Source organism: Oncorhynchus kisutch, unplaced genomic scaffold (assembly GCF_002021735.2).
Source record: "Oncorhynchus kisutch isolate 150728-3 unplaced genomic scaffold, Okis_V2 Okis02a-Okis13b_hom, whole genome shotgun sequence".
Taxonomy (NCBI): domain Eukaryota; kingdom Metazoa; phylum Chordata; class Actinopteri; order Salmoniformes; family Salmonidae; genus Oncorhynchus; species Oncorhynchus kisutch.
Window position 1 is genome coordinate 3,900,851 of NW_022261979.1, and position 23,139 is coordinate 3,923,989.

The 23,139-nt window shown below is 47.4% G+C and overlaps 1 protein-coding gene across 1 annotated transcript in view; it reads left to right on the top strand.

Moving 5' to 3' along the window:
• jazf1b (JAZF zinc finger 1b) overlaps window positions 1-23,139 on the top strand; it is a 38,629-nt gene that overhangs the window by 7,608 nt on the left and 7,882 nt on the right. The window contains exon 2 of the mRNA XM_031812094.1: window positions 21,604-21,676. Coding sequence (XP_031667954.1) covers window positions 21,604-21,676 — 73 coding nt within the window. The remainder of the gene's footprint in view (window positions 1-21,603; window positions 21,677-23,139) is intronic.

Consider the following 23,139-nt stretch of genomic DNA (forward strand, 5'->3'; position numbering starts at 1 on the left):
GGCCTGGGAGGCTATAGGGCCGACCCCCCTGTTCTCTCTGCTAGGCCTGGGAGGCTGTAGGGCTGCCGCCCCCCCCCCCCCCCCGTTGGGTGAGTCTTTCAGGCATACTGAGGGAGGAGGTAGAGAGGGAGACTGAGGTATGCTTTTTGGATCATCAAGTCCCACCTGATTCCCTTTTTTGTTCATGCTGGGCTGAAGCACGTCTGGGTACGCTTTCTGTCCATAGAGACTGGGGGGGGGGGTTGGGGTTGTCTGTCAGGGATAGGCTACATGGGGCCTTCCAGTCAGTGTTCCTGCTGTGATAGCCTAACATACCACTGTTTAGCCGTGATATGGCTGTAGCCTCCATGATGCTGTTTAGAATGTTGCATTTTGTACAATAACTGATTGTATTAGTAATGACACAGTCTAGGCCTAAACTATCTATTTCGGATGACATTTTAAATCCCATGCATTTCCCCAGTATTCATAGGGGTCCTAGTTTGATTGTTATACATTCTAAATGTTTAGTTGTATTTATTCAGAAGCCTATATTAGTTTAATTTGGCTGTGCAGAGAGGGAGCAGATATTTACATTGAGTTAATCTGACCAACAGAGGGAGATGTGTCCACCGTCTGAGAGTGAGACCGCTGGGAAACTGCCTGCAACACTTCAGGTTGCCACAATGGGCTCCCAAATGGCGCAGAGGTCTAAGGCACTACAGACCCTAGTTCAGTTCCAGGCTGTATTTAATTTAAATGTTTTAAATTTTACCTTTATGTAACTAGGCAAGTCAGTTAAGAACAAATTCTTATTTTCAATGACAGCCTAGGAACAGTGGGTTAACTGCCTGTTCAGGGGCAGAACGACAGATTTGTACCTTGTCAGCTCGGGGATTCGAACTTGCAACCTTTTGGTTACTAGTCCAACGCTCTAACCACTAGGCTACCCTGCCACCCCAACCGGCCCGGGAGTCCCATAAGGCGGTGCACAATTGGCCCGGGTTAGGGTTTGGCTGGGGTAGGCCGTCATTGTAAATAAGAATTTGTTCTTAACTGACTTGCCTAGTTATGGTTCAAGATACACACAGTGAGACAGTTGGGGAATCTGCCTGCAACACTTCAGGTTGCCACGGTACACACAGTGAGACAGTTGGGGAATCTGCCTGCAACCCTTCAGGTTGCCACGGTACACACAGTGAGACAGTTGGGGAATCTGCCTGCAACCCTTCAGGTTGCCACGGTACACACAGTGAGACAGTTGGGGAATCTGCCTGCAACCCTTCAGGTTGCCACGGTACGCACAGTGAGACAGTTGGGGAATCTGCCTGCAACCCTTCAGGTTGCCACGGTACGCACAGTGAGACAGTTGGGGAATCTGCCTGCAACCCTTCAGGTTGCCACGGTACACACAGTGAGACAGTTGGGGAATCTGCCTGCAACCCTTCAGGTTGCCACGGTACACACAGTGAGACAGTTGGGGAATCTGCCTGCAACCCTTCAGGTTGCCACGGTACACACAGTGAGACAGTTGGGGAATCTGCCTGCAAACCCTTCAGGTTGCCACAATACACAGTGACAGCTGGAATATGAGGGTCATTCCTAGAATACAACACCTGAGGAATTCCATATCACCAGGAAGCTGAAGGACATTCTAGATAGTCATTTACTGAGCACTACACAGTCAAACTAGCCTCTCTTGAAAAGAGTTTAGAAAACATCCACTATATATGCTCCAGTTTTACACGTTGGCCTACATTATATCTGCAGGTTCTGACCCAATCAATCCACCATCCTAGGGATCCATACTGCTAAAGTATGGAAGCCAACCTGGCCCAGCATAAACAAAGGCTCTGGCCCAGCCCAATAGAAAGACCTGGCCCAGCCCAAACAAAGGCTCTGGCCCAGCCCAATAGAAAGACCTGGCCCGGCCCAATAGAAAGACCTGGCCCAGCCCAATAGAAAGACCTGGCCCAGCCCAATAGAAAGACCTGTCCCAGCCCAATAGAAAGACCTGGCCCAGCCCCAGCTAGAGGTTGACACAGGAACAGAATTTCTGCAGGAACGGGATTGAAATTCTAGAGTCAAATTCGTGACAAGATGGTCAGTCCACAGGAAGTACAGGAATTTATTTTAAAACTGAGTTATTTTTGTGTTATAAGCAGTTTTAGGAGGCCACATCATTTTTGAACAGTAACATGATTTCTTCAGTCTTCAATCACGAATTAAAAAATATATAATTGCCCTTTATCTGCTAGGCAGGCAACGAAAAGTAGCTAGCTAACAGTGAGCTAACTGCTCTCTCTTCTAATGAGCAGCCCAAAATGAGTCTGTTGCTATGGAAACTCACACATAGCAGAGTGCAGGGAGGGGGGCAGCAGACAGAGTGGAGCAGCTAACAGAGGAAGGTATTTCTACTCGTTAAAATAAGGACAGGACAGGAAGGGAGGGATTTTTATCAGGACAGAAAAGTTGTGGGGGTTATAGAACTGTTGCGGGATCGGGACTGTACGGGAAAACATTTGACGGCACAGGAATGCATTTTCACTCCCATGTCAACCTCTAGCCCCAGCCGCCCAGACCCAGCCCAGCCATAACCCCCAGCCCAACCCTCAGTCCTAGCCCAGCCCAACCCTCAGTCCTAGCCTAGCCCAGCCATAACCCCCAGCCCAGCCCAACCCTCAGTCCTAGCCTAGCCCAGCCCAACCATAACCCCCAGCCCAGCCCAACCATCAGTCCTAGCCCAGCCCAGCCATAACCCCCAGCCCAGCCCAACCATCAGTCCTAGCCCAACCCTCAGCCCTAGCCCAGCCCCAGCCATAACCCTAGCCCCCAGGCACAACCCCCAGCCCTCAGACATAACCAGAAGTGCCAGGCCCAGCCCAGTCGTGCCGAGCTCAGTCCTGCCCAGCCCGGTCTTTAATATCCTATATCCCTCCTTTAGCCCTCTGATTGTGTGCTGTGCATGTGTCCAAGGTGTTAGCCCAAGGAGGGGGGCTCCCAACACTTCCAACGACTTATTGGGGAATAACGAGCCAATTAGTACTGCCCAGAGTGGAAAAACTCCGCAGCTCCCCTGCCTCTCAACACACACACACACACTGATCCCTCTCTTAGGTCTGCTGCCCTGTGCCCGCCTTCGCCTCACAGGAGTGCGAAGTCTGCCGCATCCTGCCAAGCGGATTACAATGAGGGTGCTTGATTTGGCGTTTCTTCCTCCTCATCTGGTGGCCTGCTGCTCTCAAACACATTCTGCTGTATAATTAGGGAAGGGGCCTGGAAAACAAGCTCACAAGGCATTCTTGTCCACATATTTTCCTTCCATGTTCCAGCCGGGAGCCTCCTGTTTGGGGTTGTGAGCAGTAGGGGGCAGCGGTGGGACGTTGATGAGAGGCCCCTGTGCTAAAACAGTGGGTGCTTATTTGTCCTATTTCAAGTGTGTATTATACAAATGTGTGATTTGGAAATGTGTTTTTTGGCATATCCCAACTCCCCCTGAGACACTCTTGTGGTCGCAGCTAGGGTCGGCCATTATCAACTGGAGCAATTTAGGGTTCAGTGCCCTGCTCAAGGGCACATCGACAGATTTTTACACTTGGTTGGCTCTGGAATTTGAACTAGCGACATTTCAGTTACTGGCCCAACACTCTAACCGCTACGCTTCCTGCCACCCATTTGAAAGAGCTGTATGGATCAAGCATCTCGGTGGGAGAGCTGATCCAAGATCAGTTTAGCATTTTAGATCACAATGAATAAGAGTACATGGACATGGAGGACACAATCCTAGATCAGCACTCCTACGCTGATACGCTAGATACATACAGCCCTCCCCTGATGCCCCTAAAGAGGTGATGCTTTTCACAAGCATCATGTGACTGGATATATCTACTGAACGTGTTCCTGCTCATAGAGCGTGTAAAGAAAGTTACTGTTTCCTGCTCATAGAGCGTGTAAAGAAAGTTACTGTTGTTTCCTGCTCATAGAGCGTGTAAAGAAATGTACCATTGTCCTAATTGCAGTACTTTTCAAGTGTTTTGAGGACACACAGCCTGACATAACCAGATATTCTCCCATCAGCACTGGGATTCAAACCGTCAACCCTTACTGGCCCATCTCTCTAACCTCGAGGCTACCACCGCCCATAAATGCTGAGGTCTATTACAACTTCAACACCATTTCCAGTGAATATGTTGCAAGGTGGTGTGGCTTCACGGGACTCTGTTTAGTGGTTCTGCCTACGTTTCCCCTAATTACAAACTCTATATTTCCACTCTGATATGAAAACAGACTTAAGCCGCTAATGTGAATATTGGCCGGTCCACTAAGTCCATTAACCCCTTCCAACCCTCAGCAGGGTTTATCACAACAGGTGCTAATGGATCCTGAACTAAATACTGAATGGCACCCTATTCCCTATATAGTGCACTACTAGGGCCCTGGTCAAAAGTACTGCACTATATAGGGAATAGGGTGCCATTTGGGACTTACCCCTGGACTGGCTCTCTAAAACTGACTGGGGAATAACAGGAGCTTTAAGGCCAATTTCAGCCCAACCACCATGTTACGGTAAGCGCCCCAATGGTCCTGTAGTGGTCTAGTAGTGGTTAAACTGACCAATGGTGGGTTTAGTTTGTCCCAGCTCAGATATCTCTGTGTGTTCTATGGGAGACAGGTCAGTGTAGGACCAGAGAGAGAGAGAGCCTTATCCTCGGTTATGTAGCCCTGGCTGTGTCTCAGGCTGGCAGGTGAGCCCCAGACAATCTGTCTGCCTTTTGTCTGCCTGCCTGCCTCCTTGTCGGTCTGTGTCTGTCTGCCTTCCTCTGTCTGTCTGGCTGCCTCACTATCTGTCTCCCTGTCTGTCTGTCTCCCTGTCTGTCTGTCTCCCTGTTTGTCTGCCTCCCTGTTTGTCTGCCTCCCTGTTTGTCTGTCTGTGTCTTTCTGCCTTTCTGTCTGCCTGTCTGTCTGCCTCCCTGTTTGTCTGCCTCCCTGTTTGTCTGCCCCTGTTTGTTTGTCTGTCTGCCTCCCTGTCTGTCTGCCTGCTCTAACAATGGGTGTGTTTGTAGCTGCTCTCTGCACAGGGGGCTCATTTAGGGGCTCGAGGAATGCACCCCCCAAAATCTGCTGAGCGGAAATAATACATTTGGGAAGCAGTAACTGGCGCCCCGATCTCTGCACCTGGTGGACCTAATTACATTTACTGCCCCTCCCCCTGGCTGACACTTGTGCTGCAGACAGTTTAGTCAGTCAGTTAGTCACCCCTACCAGCAACACACACACTGGCTGACACCAGTCCAGTCAGTCACTGCTCTGGGCCTCATTGCTGTTCTCAGTCAGTGACTAACTCTGACTCTATAACAGTCTTTATACTGTAGTGGAGCTGTAGTAGATAACTAACTCTGACTCTATAACAGAACTGTCTTTATACTGTAGTGGAGCTGTAGTAGATAGCCTGCAGGCTGTGTTGATATTACACATTCACTAGGGGATCTGGTTTTGGGTTGAGTGTGTGTGTGTGTCAATGCCTGTATGTACATGTGAGTGTGTGCCTGTGTGCGTGCATTGCCTATGTGTTTTCAGTCAAGTTTCACATCTGAGGTTCAGTCATTGTACAATCAGCCGTGTTATTTAAGTCTCTGCAGTAGCAGTAGATTACAGGCTACCAACCAGTGAAGTGCAGTTTGACTCTGTGGTTTAATTTCCTCTGTGGAAGTGGTACCAGGACTCTGGCCAGTGTCCCCCACTGCTCAGACCCACAATAAACATGTCACCATGAACCTTGCCACTCCACGCTGTCCAACAGTGCGCTGGGCTGAGGGGGAAGGGGCTGCTGGGATAGGTGACTGACTGGCTGGTTGGTGGAAATAAATGGGGGGGGTGGGGGGTAATGAAGGGGTACAGGGGGCGTCACTTCCTGTCTTGCCTCGGGAAGGCGTGTTGTTTGATGATTGTGATCACCGTCCGTCTTGTGGTTGGCAGGCCCATGCAGTCTGGAGTCTGGACATAGTGAGGGGTCTCTAACTATCTGGCCTAACTAGAATTGGGCTGTTATGTCTGCCTCTTACTGATGCTGCTGGGATGTTTTCAGTCTCACCTTACTACCTTTTACAGGCCTGTCAGTGAGTTTGTTAAAAGCCACAACTAATTGAGTCACTTTGTTCAGTTGTGTTCACTGATTTAAAGTTTTCTTCCTGTACCTGCTTGCCAGTCACTGGCTCGAGGAGGGAGGGTGTTGTCTTTGTCACAGCATCAGGTGACTTTAACAAAACCAATACACCCTAGAACCAAAAGACAGACAGACCACCGCTGTGGACCACCTGTGTGGATGGTTTAGCCCTCTCTCCTCTCCAGGAGACACCCTGGTCCTAATCGGGGTCCACACCCTGGTCCTAATGGGTGGGGGGGGGGGGGGGGGGGGGGAGTCCACACCCTGGTCCTAATGGGTGGGGGGGGGGTCCACACCCTGGTCCTAATGGGTGGGGGGGGGGGGTCCACACCCTGGTCCTAATGTGGGGGGGGGTCCACACCCTGGTCCTGGTGGTCCGTCAGGGGGGTGTGGGATCAGAGGGGGCCATGGAGGTCTCTGCGCAGGTGGCCCTAGAATGGAGCGGTTGGTTGGGTCTCTGGGAAGTTGGCCCCTCTAGCTGGCCCCCTACCAGACACACGGACACACACTCACGCCAGCTGAGGTGTGTGTGATTTACAGTGTGTGTGAGTGGATTGATCCAGGGCTAATAGAGTGGTCGGTGAGCAGCCCTCCATTACTCTGCTCTCTGCTCCTTGTGCTGCTCATTATCATTATTCACTTGTATTTAATCATGGGAGCCCCATTGAGACCACGGTCTCATTTGTAGTGGTGCTCTGACATCAAATAAAATATAGAATAACCAGTACATTACGTTAGAACATCACAAACATCACAGGCATCATAAACAAATTATTAGTCAATCAAAACAATTGCACACCTCGGTGAACTCTTTATCATCAGGGTTTTAAAATGACTTGTGGCACCAGGGAATCCAAATGTAATGAATTTTGTAAGTGATTCCAAAAATGTTGATCATTAAAACTAAAAGTGGATTTGCCTAGTTCGGCAGAGGAATCTCAAGAGTTAACCAATCCTGTGAACGGGTTTGGAATCATGGTTTTATACGTTAACAACGAAGTTAGGTAAGTCGGAAGCTTGTATAGTAGAGCTTTGTCAACAGAAAGAGAGTAATGAAGTGATGTACAGGACTTTAAGGAGGAGCAGCCAACCTTTTGATACAGGATGCAGTGATGCATATTAAAACTGTCACCTGTGATAAAGTGAAGGACGCCACGGTAGACTGACGGCATCCAATGGTTTAAGATTAGTGGCTGCTCCATCCCATGAATGGTGTCACCTGTGATAAAGTGAAGGATGCTACGGTAGACTGCATCTGAAGTATTTCTATGAGAATTAGAAAACATCATTTAGTTTTTACTGCATGAAGTACCATTCTAAGTCAGCAAGGACTTTCTGCTAGGTGACAAAATCAGACTGCAGCTCCAACAGCCTGGTCAGCCGTAGAGGCAAAAGCTTACATAACAGTGTCATCTGCACACAAATGAATGTTACAGGTTTTTGCAGATAGACCAATATTATTGATATAAATAGTGAAGAGGACAGGTCCCAAAATCGACCCCCGGCAGGGCACCTTTAGCAATTTCAAAGTAACTGGACTTGACACCATCAGAAAGCACGTAGTGTCCTATCTGACAGATACAGTTGAAGTCAGAAGTTTACATACACCTGAGCCAAATACATTTAAACTCAGTTTTTCACAATTCCTGACATTTAATCCTAGTAAAAATTCCCTGTGGTCAGTAAGGATCACCACTTTATTTTAAGAATGTGAAATGTCAGAATAATAGTGTAGAGAGATTTATTTAAGCTTTTATTTCTTTCATCACATTCCCAGTGGGTCAGAAGTTTACATACACTCAAATAGTATTTGGTCGCATTGCCTTTACATTTTTTTTTACTTGGGTAGCCTTCCACAAGCTTCCCACAATAAGTTGGATGAATTTTGGCCCATTCCTCCTAACTGAGTCAGGTTTGTAGGCCTTATAAAGCTCGTACATGCTTTTTAAGTTCTGCCCACACATTTTCTATAGGATTGAGGTCAGGGCTCTGTGATGGCCACTCCAATACCTTGACTTTGTTGTCCTTAAGCCATTTTGCCACAACTTTGTTAGTATGCTTGGGGTCATTGTCCATTTGGAAGAATCATTTGTGACCAAGCTTTAACTTCCTGACTGATGTCTTGAGATGTTGCTTCAATATATCCATGCAATTTTCCTCCCTCATGATGCCATCTATTTTGTGAAGTGCACCAGTCCCTCCTGCAGAAAAGCACCTCCACAACATGATGCTGCCACCCCCTTACTTCACGGTTGGGATGGTGTTCTTCGGCTTGGAACCCTCCCCCTTTTTCCTGCAACCATACAATGGTTATTATGGCCAAACAGTCCTATTTTTGTTTCATCAGACCAGAGGACATCCAAAAAGATATTTGATATGATATTTGACCCCATGTGCAGTTCCAAACCGTAGTCTGGCTTTTTTATGGCGGTTTTGGAGCAGTGGCTTCTTCCATGCTGAGTGGCCTTTCAGGTTATGTCGATGTAGGACTCGTTTCACTGTGGATATACATACTTTTGTACCTGTTTCCTCCAGCATCTTCACAGGGTGAAGGATTTGCACTTTTCGCACCAAAGTACGTTCATCTCTAGGAGACAGAACGCGTCTCTTTCCTGAGCGGCATGATGGCTGCATGGTCCCATGGTGTTTATACTTGCGTACTATTGTTTGTACAGATGAACGTGGTACCTTCAGGCATTTGGAAATTGCTCCCAAGGTTGAACCAGGCTTGTGTAGGTCTACAATTTTTTTCTGAGGTCTTGGCTGATTTCTTTTGATTTTCCCATAATGTCAAGCAAAGAGGCACTGAGTTTGAAGGTAGGCCTTGAACTACATCCACAGGTACACCTCCAATTGATTCAAAGGATGTCAATTAGCCTATCAGAAGCTTCTAAAGCCATGACACCAAGCTGTTTAGTCAGTCACTTTAGTGTATGTAAACTTCTGACCCACTGGAATTGTGATACAGTGAATAAGTGAAATAATCTGTCTGTAAACAATGGTTGGAAAAATGACTTGTGTCATGCACAAAGTAGATGTCCTCACCGACTTGCCAAAACTATAGTTTGTTAATAAGAAATGTGTGGAGCGGTTAAAAAAAGAGTTTTAATGACTCCAACCTAAGTGTATGTAAACTTCCGACGTCAACTGTAGTTCCAAACCACTTGCAAGACGCCTGGTCGAGGCCCATTTCAGACAACATAGACAACATTTTGAATGAGTAGGCGATGGTTGATAGTATCGAAGGCCTTGGACAGGTCTATAAATATGGCAGCGTAGTGATTCCTATTATCTAAGCAATTTAATATATCATTTAAGACAAGCGCAGCTGCTGAAACGGTGCTATGTCCAGGTCTAAAACCAGACTGGTACACATTAAGAATATCATTTGAAGTTAAGAAAGTTCCTAGCTGAGAATTTGCCAGTGATAATATTTTTGTAAGGCAATGTAGTTTAGAAACTGGGTGGTAGGTATCCAGGTCAGAAGGATCCCCGCCTTTGTAAAGGGGAAGGACATGCTGCCTTCCAGATCTTAGGGATAGCCCCAGAAGCTGTAGTAGAAAGGGATCAAGCGAATCTGCACCAGTGGATTGTTGGACACATACTTTTTGCAAGGCACTTAATACATCATGGACGTCCATCATTCTATTCTATCTGTTTTTAGAGGTGAATAAAGGACTCCATCTAGTGGAACTTGAGATATTTTCAGAAACCATTATTTCAAACAGATGGCCAGCTGAGGCAAAATGCTTATTAAAAGCACCACAAATGTCTGTCTGTTATGGGACCAGAGGCTGTCTTAACCTGCTGGGGCACTGAGGAAGTGGATTTTTGTTGTTTTTATTGTTGTTGATTTGACCACTTTCCAGAATTTAGCTGGATTTCCACCACTCACAGATACACAATTCAATAAGTATGTTGACATTGTGTTTCTAACCAGAGTAAGACATCTATTTCTGAAATGTCTAAAGGACTGCCAGTCAGAGGTAGAATCAGTCAATCTAGCCTTAGCCCAAGCTAACTTTCTTTCATTAAATCTTTAAGACAATTGATGCGTGAACCATGGGTAGATCTGTCCTTTACCCTTAATCTCTTATATGGGGCATGGTTATCTGCAACAGAGATAAACAGAGAGGTAAAACGTTTAAGTTTCTGATCATTAGGCATCTTTGAGGACTCCATGACTCTGCTCCTGTGTACTGATCATTAGGCCTCTTAGACAGGATTTCCTCACACAGGCACATATACACCCATATCCACCCACCCTACCCCACATACACCCACCTGTCATGAGGTTGGCCTGGGGGTTAGGTTTATGACAGTCATAAATACCTCTTCCCCCTTTTTCCTCTCTCTACCCTACTGATGTTACATTTGCAAACCCCTTGGATAACATTTCCCCCCATCAGAAGGTGGGGGGAAATGAACTATATTCTGGTAATCCGAACAACTGAACATATGCGGTGGTACTTAATGAATATGATGTCAGTTCGGTTGTCATCTGAGACATTCTCATCAATGATAAGATGACAAACTCTACAGTGGAAAGTCTACACATCAGAGTTATCAGATTCACATGGAATTGTTGTTCAATTTAAATGTTTGAATATAAAATGATTTGTGATGGGATGAAATTAAATGTGATTTTAGCTTCTAAAATGTGAAATTTGGGTTTTCATGAGATAGGGCTCTGCTCAATCAGTGGCCCGCCCCTGTGAAGGGACATGGGCTATAAAACTTTTCAAACACGCCCTCCTCTCCCTTCCTACATAAGCCCTTGACGACAATATAACCTCCTGTTCCGAGGACGTGAGGACGACGGTCCGATGTCAGAATGGTTCAGATAATAACCACAGAATGAAGCCAACATCAGCGTGAGCTTTGGTTGCGAATGGTATGAACTTTGAACTCTTATTCACTACAGAAGTGATACCTCCTAGCCGTTGAGTTAGCAACAGCCGCTGCAAATGAGGGTTAGGAAGGAACAGACGGAGTATCCCGTCTACCACACAACGACATTACTACAACGTATTCCATTTACCAGCAGAGACATTCTTCAAAGGACGAAGGACTCGGTTGGGCAACACGGCCGTCCATCTACCACCAACCTACCGAAGCGCAACTCAGAGTAAATATTTATTGCATTTTCCTTTTCCAAATGGGCGGTAATTTAGAATGCATAAGATAATGTATTTACGATAGCACAGCTTCACCCTTTGTTCCTCAGTCTTCCCGCTCTTTCACTCAAACCCAGCCCCTTTTCTTTTGTGTAACAAGCTGTCATATCTGTTCTGCCCGCTAGGGACGTTTTCCTTTATGACGTAATTTGTAATCAAGTTATGATTTAATTATGTGTGTATGTGTAATTCTGTGTGATTAGTTAGGTATTTAGTAAATAAATAATTAAACCCAATTTTGTATTGCTGGTTCAACTTGTTAGCCAGGGTTCGTGCAGATAACCAAGAATTTACAACTTTCAGATGAGACTGAATTAAGATGACGATTAATATTGACTGCTATTGATGTAAAATATTACTAGGTCTTTAAGAGTTTATTCGGAAGATAACCGCTCTATAAATATTATTTCGTGGTGCCCGACTCTAGTTAATTACATTTACATGATTAGCTCAATCAGGTAATATTAATTACTGAGAAATTATTTTATAGAATAGCATGTCATATCATTTAATCCAGCATAGTCAAAGACACGACACACCCTACCCCATATAATCCACTCTCCAAGCTTTTGGCAGGAGGGGAATAATGCAGTCATTAATGTGTCTTTCTAGCTTCATGTCTCCGAGCGTGTGGGAGAGGAGGTATGCGGCCCTTTTCACAGGGGTAAATAACACTTAATGAAACACTCAGTCTCAGTGGTGGAGCTCTGAGAGAAACCCTACCTACCTCCCTCCAGACTGCTGAGGTTGATGTTTGGACCACTACAATATATTACCTGGTGGGAGACCACAAGCAAACACTACCACTGCCACGCACTAGTGTAGGTCTAATGCCCAAAAAAGGGGATGCATCCCAATTGGCACCCTATTTTCTGTGTAGTGCACTTCCTTTTGACCAGGGCCCATAGAGCTCTGGGCCCGTATCCACAAAGCATCTCAGAAAAGGTCCTAGGAATCCTCACACAGCCGTCCGGAACAGCTGATGCTCTCATGCATGCCTCAGTGTTACTTGCCTCTTAGCGAGCATAGAAGTGATTTAGCTCGTCTGGTAGGCTCGTGTCACTGGGCAGCTCGCAGCTGTGCTTCCCTTTGTAGTCTGTAGTAGTTTGCAAGCCCTGCCACATAAGATGAGCGTCGATTTAATCTTAGCCCTGTATTGCCGCTTTGCCTGTTTGATGGTTCGTCGCAGGGCATAGTAGGATTTCTTGTAAGCTTCCAGGTTAGAGTTCCCGCACCTTGAAAGCGACAGCTCTACCCTTTAGCTCAGTGCGAATGTTGCCTGTAATCCATGGCTTTTGGTTGGGGTATGTACGTACAGTCACTGTGGGGACGACGTCCTCGATGCACTTATTGATTGATAAAGCCAGTGACTGATGTGATAGAACTGCCAAAGGGGGAGGAGTTGCAGTTTACTGCAGAGATTGACATTACTTTGCAGGCTTACTTTCCAGGTCCATACCCAAACAGTTCGAACTACTAATTTTGAAAATTACTCTCTCCAGAAATAAGTCTCTCACGGTTGCCGCCTGCTACCGACCCCCCTCAGCTCCCAGCTGTGCCCTGGACACCATTTGTGAATTGATCGCCCCCCATCTAGCTTCAGAGTTTGTTCTGTTGGGTGACCTAAACTGGGATATGCTTAACACCCCGCCAGTCCTACAATCTAAGCTAGATGCCCTCAATCTCACACAAATCATCAAGGAACCCACCAGGTACAACCCTAACTCTGTAAACAAGGGCACCCTCATAGACGTCATCCTGACCAACTGGCCCTCCAAATACACCTCCGCTGTCTTCAACCAGGATCTCAGCGATCACTGCCTCATTGCCTGTATCCGCTACGGAGCCGCAGTCAAACGACCACCCCTCATCACTGTCAAACGCTCCCTAAAACACTTCTGTGAGCAGGCCTTTCTAATCGACCTGGCCCGGGTATCCTGGAAGGACATTGACCTCATCCCGTCAGTTGAGGATGCCTGGTCATTCTTTAAAAGTAACTTCCTCACCATTTTAGATAAGCATGCTCCGTTCAAAAAATGCAGAACTAAGAACAGATACAGCCCTTGGTTCACCCCAGACCTGACTGCCCTCGACCAGCACAAAAACATCCTGTGGCGGACTGCAATAGCATCGAATAGTCCCCGTGATATGCAACTGTTCAGGGAAGTCCGGAACCAATACACGCAGTCAGTCAGGAAAGCTAAGGCCAGCTTCTTCAGGCAGAAGTTTGCATCCTGTAGCTCCAACTCCAAAAAGTTCTGGGACACTGTGAAGTCCATGGAGAACAAGAGCACCTCCTCCCAGCTGCCCACTGCACTGAGGCTAGGTAACACGGTCACCACTGATAAATCCATGATTATCGAAAACTTCAATAAGCATTTCTCAACGGCTGGCCATGCCTTCCGCCTGGCTACTTCAACCTCGGCCAACAGCTCCGCCCCCCCCGCAGCTCCTCGCCCAAGCCTCTCCAGGTTCTCCTTTACCCAAATCCAGATAGCAGATGTTCTGAAAGAGCTGCAAAACCTGGACCTGTACAAATCAGCTGGGCTTGACAATCTGGACCCTCTATTTCTGAAACTATCTGCCACCATTGTCGCAACCCCTATTACCAGCCTGTTCAACCTCTCTTTCATCTCGTCTGAGATCCCCAAGGATTGGAAAGCTGCCGCAGTCATCCCCCTCTTCAAAGGGGGAGACACCCTGGACCCAAACTGTTACAGACCTATATCCATCCTGCCCTGCCTATCTAAGGTCTTCGAAAGCCAAGTCAACAAACAGGTCACTGACCATCTCGAATCCCACCGTACCTTCTCCGCTGTGCAATCTGGTTTCCGAGCCGGTCATGGGTGCACCTCAGCCACACTCAAGGTACTAAACGATATCATAACCGCCATCGATAAAAGACAGTACTGTGCAGCCGTCTTCATCGACCTTGCCAAGGCTTTCGACTCTGTCAATCACCATATTCTTATCGGCAGACTCAGTAGCCTCGGTTTTTCGGATGACTGCCTTGCCTGGTTCACCAATTACTTTGCAGACAGAGTTCAGTGCGTCAAATCGGAGGGCATGCTGTCCGGTCCTCTGGCAGTCTCTATGGGGGTGCCACAGGGTTCAATTCTCGGGCCGACTCTTTTCTCTGTGTATATCAATGATGTTGCTCTTGCTGCGGGCGATTCCCTGATCCACCTCTACGCAGACGACACCATTCTATATACTTTCGGCCCGTCTTTGGACACTGTGCTATCTAACCTCCAAACAAGCTTCAATGCCATACAACACTCCTTCCGTTTTCTCCAACTGCTCTTAAACGCTAGTAAAACCAAATGCATGCTTTTCAACCGATCGCTGCCTGCACCCGCATGCCCGACTAGCATCACCACCCTGGATGGTTCCGACCTAGAATATGTGGACGTCTATAAGTACCTAGGTGTCTGGCTAGACTGCAAACTCTCCTTCCAGACTCATATCAAACATCTCCAATCGAAAATCTAATCAAGAGTCGGCTTTCTATTCCGCAACAAAGCCTCCTTCACTCACGCCGCCAAGCTTACCCTAGTAAAACTGACTATCCTACCGATCCTCGACTTCGGCGATGTCATCCACAAAATGGCTTCCAACACTCTACTCAGCAAACTGGATGCAGTCTATCACAGTGCCATCCGTTTTGTCACTAAAGCACCTTATACCACCCACCACTGCGACTTGTATGCTCTAGTCGGCTGGCCCTCGCTACATATTCGTCGCCAGACCCACTGGCTCCAGGTCATCTACAAGTCCATGCTAGGTAAAGCTCCGCCTTATCTCAGCTCACTGGTCACGATGGCAACACCCATCCGTAGCACGCGCTCCAGCAGGTGTATCTCACTGATCATCCCTAAAGCCAACACCTCATTTGGCCGCCTTTCGTTCCAGTACTCTGCTGCCTGTGACTGGAACGAATTGCAAAAATCGCTGAAGTTGGAGACTTTTATCTCCCTCACCAACTTCAAACATCAGCTATCTGAGCAGCTAACCGATCGCTGCAGCTGTACATAGTCTATTGGTAAATAGCCCACCCTTTTCACCTACCTCATCCCCATACTGTTTTTATTTATTTACTTTTCTGCTCTTCTGCACACCAATATCTCTACCTGTACATGACCATCTGATCATTTATCACTCCAGTGTTAATCTGCAAAATTGTAATTATTTGCCTACCTCCTCATGCCTTTTGCACACATTGTATATAGACCCCCCCTTTGTTTTCTACTGTGTTATTGACATGTTAATTGTTTACTCCATGTGTAACTCTTTGTTGTATGCTCACACTGCTATGCTTTATCTTGGCCAGGTCGCAGTTGCAAATGAGAACTTGTTCTCAACTAGCCTACCTGGTTAAATAAAGGTGAAATAAAAAAATAAAAAATATATATAAATGTGGTGCACTCCTCAATGCTATCGGAAGAATCCCGGAACATGTTCCAGTCTGTGATACCAAAACAGTCCTGTAGTTTAGCATCTGCTTCATCAGACCACTTTTTTATAGACCGAGTCACTGGTCCTCCCTGCTCTAATTTTTGCTTGTAAGCAGGAATCAGGAGGATAGAGTTGTGGTCGGACTTACCAAATGGAGGGCGAAGGAGAGCTTTGTACGTGTCTCTGTGTGGAGTACAGGTGATCTACATTTTTTCCCCCCTCTGGTTGCACATTTAAAATGTTGATAGAAATGAGGTAGAACTGATTTAAGTTTCCCTGCATGAAAATCTCCGGCCACTAGGAGCGCCGCCTCTGGGTGAGTGGTTTCCTGTTTTCTTATTTCCTTATACAGCTGACTGAGTACGGTCTTAGTGCCGGCATCTGTCTGTGGTGGTAAATAAACAGCCACGAAAAGTATAGCTGTAAACTCTCTAGGCAAGTAGTGTGGCCTGCAATTTATCACAATATACTCTACTTCAGGCGAGCAAACTCTAGAGACTTCCTTAGATTTCATGCACCAGCTGTTGTTTACAAATATGCACAGAACCCCCCCGTCCCCCCCGTCTTACCGGAGTGTGCTGTTCTGTCTTGCCGGTGCAGCGTATATACCGCTAGCTAAATATCCATGTCATCATTCAGCCACGATTCTGTGAAACATAGGATATTACAGTTTTTGATGTCCCGTTGGTAGGATATTCGTGATCGTACCTAGTCTAGTTTATTGTCCAATGATTGCACTTTGGCAAGTAGTATTGACGATAATGGCAGCTTTCCCAGTCGCCTTCTCCAGGTCCTGACCAGGCATCCAGCTCTTTGTCCTCTGTACCTGCGTCGCTTCCTCTTGCAAATAACGGGGATGTCGGTTCTGTGGTGTGTTTGGAGAATGTCTTGTGCGTCATCTTTGTTGTAGAAAAAATCTTTGTCTAATCCGAGGTGAGTGATCCCTGTCCTGATATCCAGAAGATCTTAGTCTAATCCGAGGTGAGTGATCCCTGTCCTGATATCCAGAAGCTCTGTGTCTAATCCGAGGTGAGTGATCCCTGTCCTGATATCCAGAAGCTCTGTGTCTAATCCGAGGTGAGTGATCCCTGTCCTGATATCCAGAAGCTCTGTGTCTAATCCGAGGTGAGTGATCCCTGTCCTGATATCCAGAAGCTCTGTGTCTAATCCGAGGTGAGTGATCCCTGTCCTGATATCCAGAAGCTCTGTGTCTAATCCGAGGTGAGTGATCCCTGTCCTGATATCCAGAAGCTCTGTGTCTAATCCGAGGTGAGTGATCCCTGTCCTGATATCCAGAAGCTCTGTGTCTAATCCGAGGTGAGTGATCCCTGTCCTGATATCCAGAAGCTCTGTGTCTAATCCGAGGTGAGTGATCCCTGTCCTGATATCCAGAAGATCTGTGTCTAATCCGAGGTGAGTGATCCCTGTCCTGATATCCAGAAGCTCTGTGTCTAATCCGAGGTGAGTGATCCCTGTCCTGATATCCAGAAGCTCTGTCTAATCCGAGGTGAGTGATCCCTGTCCTGATATCCAGAAGCTCTGTCTAATCCGAGGTGAGTGATCCCTGTCCTGATATCCAGAAGCTCTGTCTAATCCGAGGTGAGTGATCCCTGTCCTGATATCCAGAAGCTCTGTGTCTAATCCGAGGTGAGTGATCCCTGTCCTGATATCCAGAAGCTCTGTGTCTAATCCGAGGTGAGTGATCCCTGTCCTGATATCCAGAAGCTCTGTGTCTAATCCGAGGTGAGTGATCCCTGTCCTGATATCCAGAAGCTCTGTGTCTAATCCGAGGTGAGTGATCCCTGTCCTGATATCCAGAAGCTCTGTGTCTAATCCGAGGTGAGTGATCCCTGTCCTGATATCCAGAAGCTCTGTGTCTAATCCGAGGTGAGTGATCCCTGTCCTGATATCCAGAAGCTCTGTGTCTAATCCGAGGTGAGTGATCCCTGTCCTGATATCCAGAAGCTCTGTGTCTAATCCGAGGTGAGTGATCCCTGTCCTGATATCCAGAAGCTCTGTCTAATCCGAGGTGAGTGATCCCTGTCCTGATATCCAGAAGCTCTGTGTCTAATCCGAGGTGAGTGATCCCTGTCCTGATATCCAGAAGCTCTGTGTCTAATCCGAGGTGAGTGATCCCTGTCCTGATATCCAGAAGCTCTGTGTCTAATCCGAGGTGAGTGATCCCTGTCCTGATATCCAGAAGATCTTTTTTGCTGTAAGATACTGTTGCAGAAACATTATGTACAAAATAAGTTACAAATAACTCGGAAAAGAACCACATAATGGCACAATTGGTTGGCCGCCCGTAAAACTGCTGCCATTTCTTCCGGCGCCATTTTGTTGAATAATGATAGTATAGTGGTAGTATAGTGGTAATATCATCTCTATTCTCTTTTAATGGAGAGGTGGTGTTAATTTACAGCTTCAGGCTGCATGGCCAGCCTCATTTCACATCTACAGTGATGTGCAATGTTTGGTTTCAGCTCCACAGCTGAATGTGACGGCTCCCCAGCTGAATGTGACGTGAATGTGACGGCTCCGCAGCTGAATGTGACGGCTCCGCAGCTGAATGTGACGGCTCCGCGGCTGAATGTGACGGCTCCGCAGCTGAATGTGGCGGCTCTCCAGCTGAATGTGACGTGAATATGACGGCTCCGCAGCTGAATGTGACGGCTCCGCAGCTGAATGTGACGGCTCCGCAGCTGAATGTGACGGCTCCGCAGCTGAATGTGACGGCTCCGCAGCTGAATGTGACGGCTCCGCAGCTGAATGTGACGGCTCCGCAGCTGAATGTGACTGCTCCGCAGCTGAATGTGACTGCTCCGCAGCTGAATGTGACGGCTCCGCAGCTGAATGTGACGGCTCCGCAGCTGAATGTGACGGCTCCGCAGCTGAATGTGACGGCTCCGCAGCTGAATGTGACGGCTCCGCAGCTGAATGTGACTGCTCCGCAGCTGAATGTGACGGCTCCGCAGCTGAATGTGACGGCTCCGCAGCTGAATGTGGGTCGTAGAAGAGTCGACTTGAGTAACTGGGATATGTGTTTGTTTTTCCCTACTAAACAACATAGGCCTAGTTGAATGTACTGTCTGTAAGTCACTCTGGATAAGAGTGTCTGATTAACACTAGCCTACTCTGAATGAACATAAAGGCAAGCGTTAAGAGACCTATAGCCTAGCCTATAGGATTTATTAGAGGACGGAGCGAATCATGGCAGAGAAGAAGGTTTCCTACTGAGACTGGTGGTGCATCTGTCAGCCATTACCCCAGCACGGCTTTGGTGTGTGTGTGAACACCGTGTGTGTGTGAACACCGTGTGTGTGTGTGTGAACACCGTGTGTGTGTGTGTGTGTGAACACTGTGTGTGAACACTGTGTGTGTGCATGCGTGCGTGTTTGCATGCGTCCATGAGTGTGTTAGAAGGAGCGTTGTACTCTTGCCGCTATGTCCATCCACACAGCCCAGCTCCTCTGACCAGACCCACTGTCTACTTTCACCATTCTGCACACACAGGCCGCAGGACCTCAGATGGGAAGATGGGGCGAAGGTACTAGGGTGTGTTTTGGTGCAGATAACACGTACACCTAGTGTGTGTACCTAGCTAGTGTTGTTCATGGACAACATTGGGCCCCCTAGAATTACATAAAGAACACTTAATTGAATAAGATCTCTGTTGGACCAACCCAAAGTGAACGCTCTCCGGAAAAGCTGCAGAAATGTTTTTTATGAGGGGTCACAGGTCAGATCTAGTGTAAATCTGGGGCAACACCTCAGTGGGAGAGCTTTGAAGACATTCACGGGGTGCTTCTGCTTTATGAGAATAAGTCAGTGTGACCTCAGGCGGATACCAGGGTGTGTTTTGGTACACACACATAACACGTTGCTACTTGCTTTGCTCGTTTACTTGAACATGGAAAAGGCTTGACTATGTGATCTAAAGACCCTCAAACTGCACTTAGCTTTATCTATTGATTTAGTTTTGCCAGCGAGGCGAACACCATACGCAGTGTCATTATATTGATAGATTCTGAATCGGGTTGTTTAGGGCAGGGCTGGAGCAAAAGCCTGCCCACACACTAGTGGCACCTGTAGTTTTGAAGAGCCCTTCCCCTAAAGGCTGTGGTTGCTTGGCTGTGTTCCAAATGGCCTATAGGCTGAGCCCTATGGGTCCTGGTCAAAAGTAGTGCACAATATACTGAATAGAGTGCCATTTGGGATATAACCTTTGACCCTTGGGGCCACATGCTGCCAGTGTTTCTCTTCTTGACCACGGGGGGGCAGCACTTTCCCATAGCCCAGACCAGGCAGAGGCAAGGCAGGCACTAGGTAGGCAGGCAGGCACAGCTGGTGAGTGGCAGACACTGGGTGGTTTTATGGGGCATCTCCCCATTCCCACATGGCATGGCAGTGGGGAGGCTGTTTGAAGTTGGGCCTGGTTCACCTCAGGGTGTGGAGGGAGAGATGGAGGAAGGGCGAGAGAGAGCGCGATGGAGGGAGGGAGGTTGTCCATTGTTTGGCAGCACTGCAGAGCCGAGCCAAGCGTCTGGAGCACAGCATGGGAAAGCACAGTGTGTGTGGAGTGTTGTCTGGTACTATGGGCAATATGGTGACTGCAGTAAGGACGAGGCTACGTAGTTAAAGTAGAATCAGATCAGGAGACTTATGAGAAAGCCAGTATCATGGAAGACTTCATTAAATACGTTGTATAGCTTAGATTAGACCAGCCTTCTTTGTTGTGAGTTTTTAATAAAAAGCTCATTTATCTAGTTTGTTGATGAGATGTGAGAGAGGGGTTTGGATACGAGGTGGTTTGTGGACGATCTCCAGCGGTGCTTAGCTTGAGGACGACGACTAGTCTAGACAGCGCCCATGACATCATTTGTTAAACATCATCACACTAGCTAGCTACTGTTGTTTTGGTGAGAGTGACACACACCCAGTCCGCACACACAACCACTCCTGCCCCTCTTGACCACATGCAATTGTTAGGAAGACTGTGCAGTGGCACCTTTGTGGCTGTGTGTTATATCTGCTGTTATATGATTAGGCTAACCTCTCTCTCCACCTCTCTCTCCACCTCTCTCTCCACCTCTCTCTCCACCTCTCTCTCCACCTCTCTCTCCACCTCTCTCTCCCCTCTGTCTCCACCTCTCTCTCCACCTCTCTCTCCCCTCTGTCTCCACCTCTCTCTCCACCTCTCTCTCCACCTCTCTCTCCACCTCTCTCTCCACCTCTCTCTCCACCTCTCTCTCCACCTCTCTCTCCCCCTCTCTCTCCACCTCTCTCTCCCCTCTCTCTCCACCTCTCTCTCCACCTCTCTCTCCACCTCTCTCTCCACCTCTCTCTCCACCTCTCTCTCCCCTCTGTCTCCACCTCTCTCTCCACCTCTCTCTCCACCTCTCTCTCCCCTCTCTCTCCACCTCTCTCTCCACCTCTCTCTCCACCTCTCTCTCCACCTCTCTCTCCACCTCTCTCTCCACCTCTCTCTCCACCTCTCTCTCCACCTCTCTCTCCACCTCTCTCTCCACCTCTCTCTCTACCTCTCTCTCCACCTCTCTCTCTACCTCTCTCTCCACCTCTCTCTCCACCTCTCTCTCCCCTCTGTCTCCACCTCTCTCTCCACCTCTCTCTCCACCTCTCTCTCCACCTCTCTCTCCACCTCTCTCTCCACCTCTCTCTCCCCTCTCTCTCCACCTCTGTCTCCACCTCTCTCTCCACCTCTCTCTCCACCTCTCTCTCCACCTCTCTCTCCACCTCTCTCTCCACCTCTCTCTCCACCTCTCTCTCCACCTCTCTCTCCACCTCTCTCTCCCCTCTGTCTCTCGTCAGACACAGATCCTCGTCAGTTGGAGAAGCAGGAGCAGCAGCAGCCCACCTATGTTGCCCTCAGCTACATCAACAGGTGAGCAGGCTACTAGCCTAACCCTAACCTATACTTAACAGAAATATGAATAAAACAATTTCAAAGATTTTGCTGAGTTACAGTTCATTAAAGAAAATCAGTCCATTTAAATAAATAAATTAGGCCCTAATCTATGGATTTTGCGTGACTGGGCAGGGGCGCAGCCATGGGTAGGCCCACCCACTTGGGAGCCAGACCCACCCAATGGGGACCCAGGCCCAGCCAATCAGAATGAGTTTTTCCCCACAAAAGGGCTTTATTACAGACAGAAATCCTCCTGAAGAATACTATTTGTTCAGTGTATTTGTTACCAATCAGACCTTGAACCATGTCTCAAAGGATCATGGTTCTGAAATCCCTAATGAACGGTAGTCTTATGGTTCAGTTTAAACTGTCCTAACTCTGGCCAGAAAAGGCATGAATGACCAAATGTCATTAGTAAATAGATGAAACAGTTACTTATGTCAGTATGACCGTGTGGAGGTTTGTGTTTGAGGTCTAAGTCCATGCAACAGTAGAGGTAAGAACATGCCTTCAGCTCACTCAACAGCTAGCCTGAAATGTCACCAATGGTGCTATCCAATAGGATCCTTTTCTATAGCACAACTGGTTGGTACGTTGTCAAGAAGGGCGGCCACGTGTGTTTGTGATCAGAATACCTCTGGTTGGAGCCCAGTAAGGGGACCGGGACAGTGGAGGAAGAAAAGCTTTTAGCAGTGAACTGATGTCGTTTCATAGGGCCATGAACTTCAGCTTCTAAGGGAATCTGCTCCGTGTGTGTGTCTCTCTTAGTTCCACTAGCAACTTCCATCTAGCAGCAGTCAGCCTCATCTGGGGGATAAGTCAGTTTAATTGTGTTAGCGTTGGGTAATAGGATGTTATATAGCCCTGGGTCCTACATTACTAGACCAAGATGACATTTCAATCTCATCCCAGTTCTCCATTCAATCACCATATCAAAGAGGTTTAAAAGGGCTGAGGCACTCTGAGGCAGCAGTGTAACTGTGTAATAAAGGGGCTGGCTACCGCTGTCTGTCTCCCTGTCTTTAGACACACATCTGATGTGGTTTCACATTTCATCTGTTCATCTCACTTCTGCTTTAACAGTGTCTGTGTGAACAGTTCATTTTTATGACTTATGTTTACAGAATACTTTCCAATGTAACCATGTTTGGTCAGAGATATAGGCCTTCTGTTAAACATTTAGTTTGGTTAGATATATAGGCCTTCTGTTAAACATGAAGTTTGGTCAGAGATATAGGCCTTCTGTTAAACATTTAGTTTGGTCAGAGATATAGGCCTTCTGTTAAACATTTAGTTTGGTCAGAGATATAGGCCTTCTGTTAAACATTTAGTTTGGTCAGAGATATAGGCCTACTGTTAAACATTTAGTTTGGTTAGATATATAGGCCTTCTGTTAAACATGAAGTTTGGTTAGATATATAGGCCTTCTGTTAAACGTT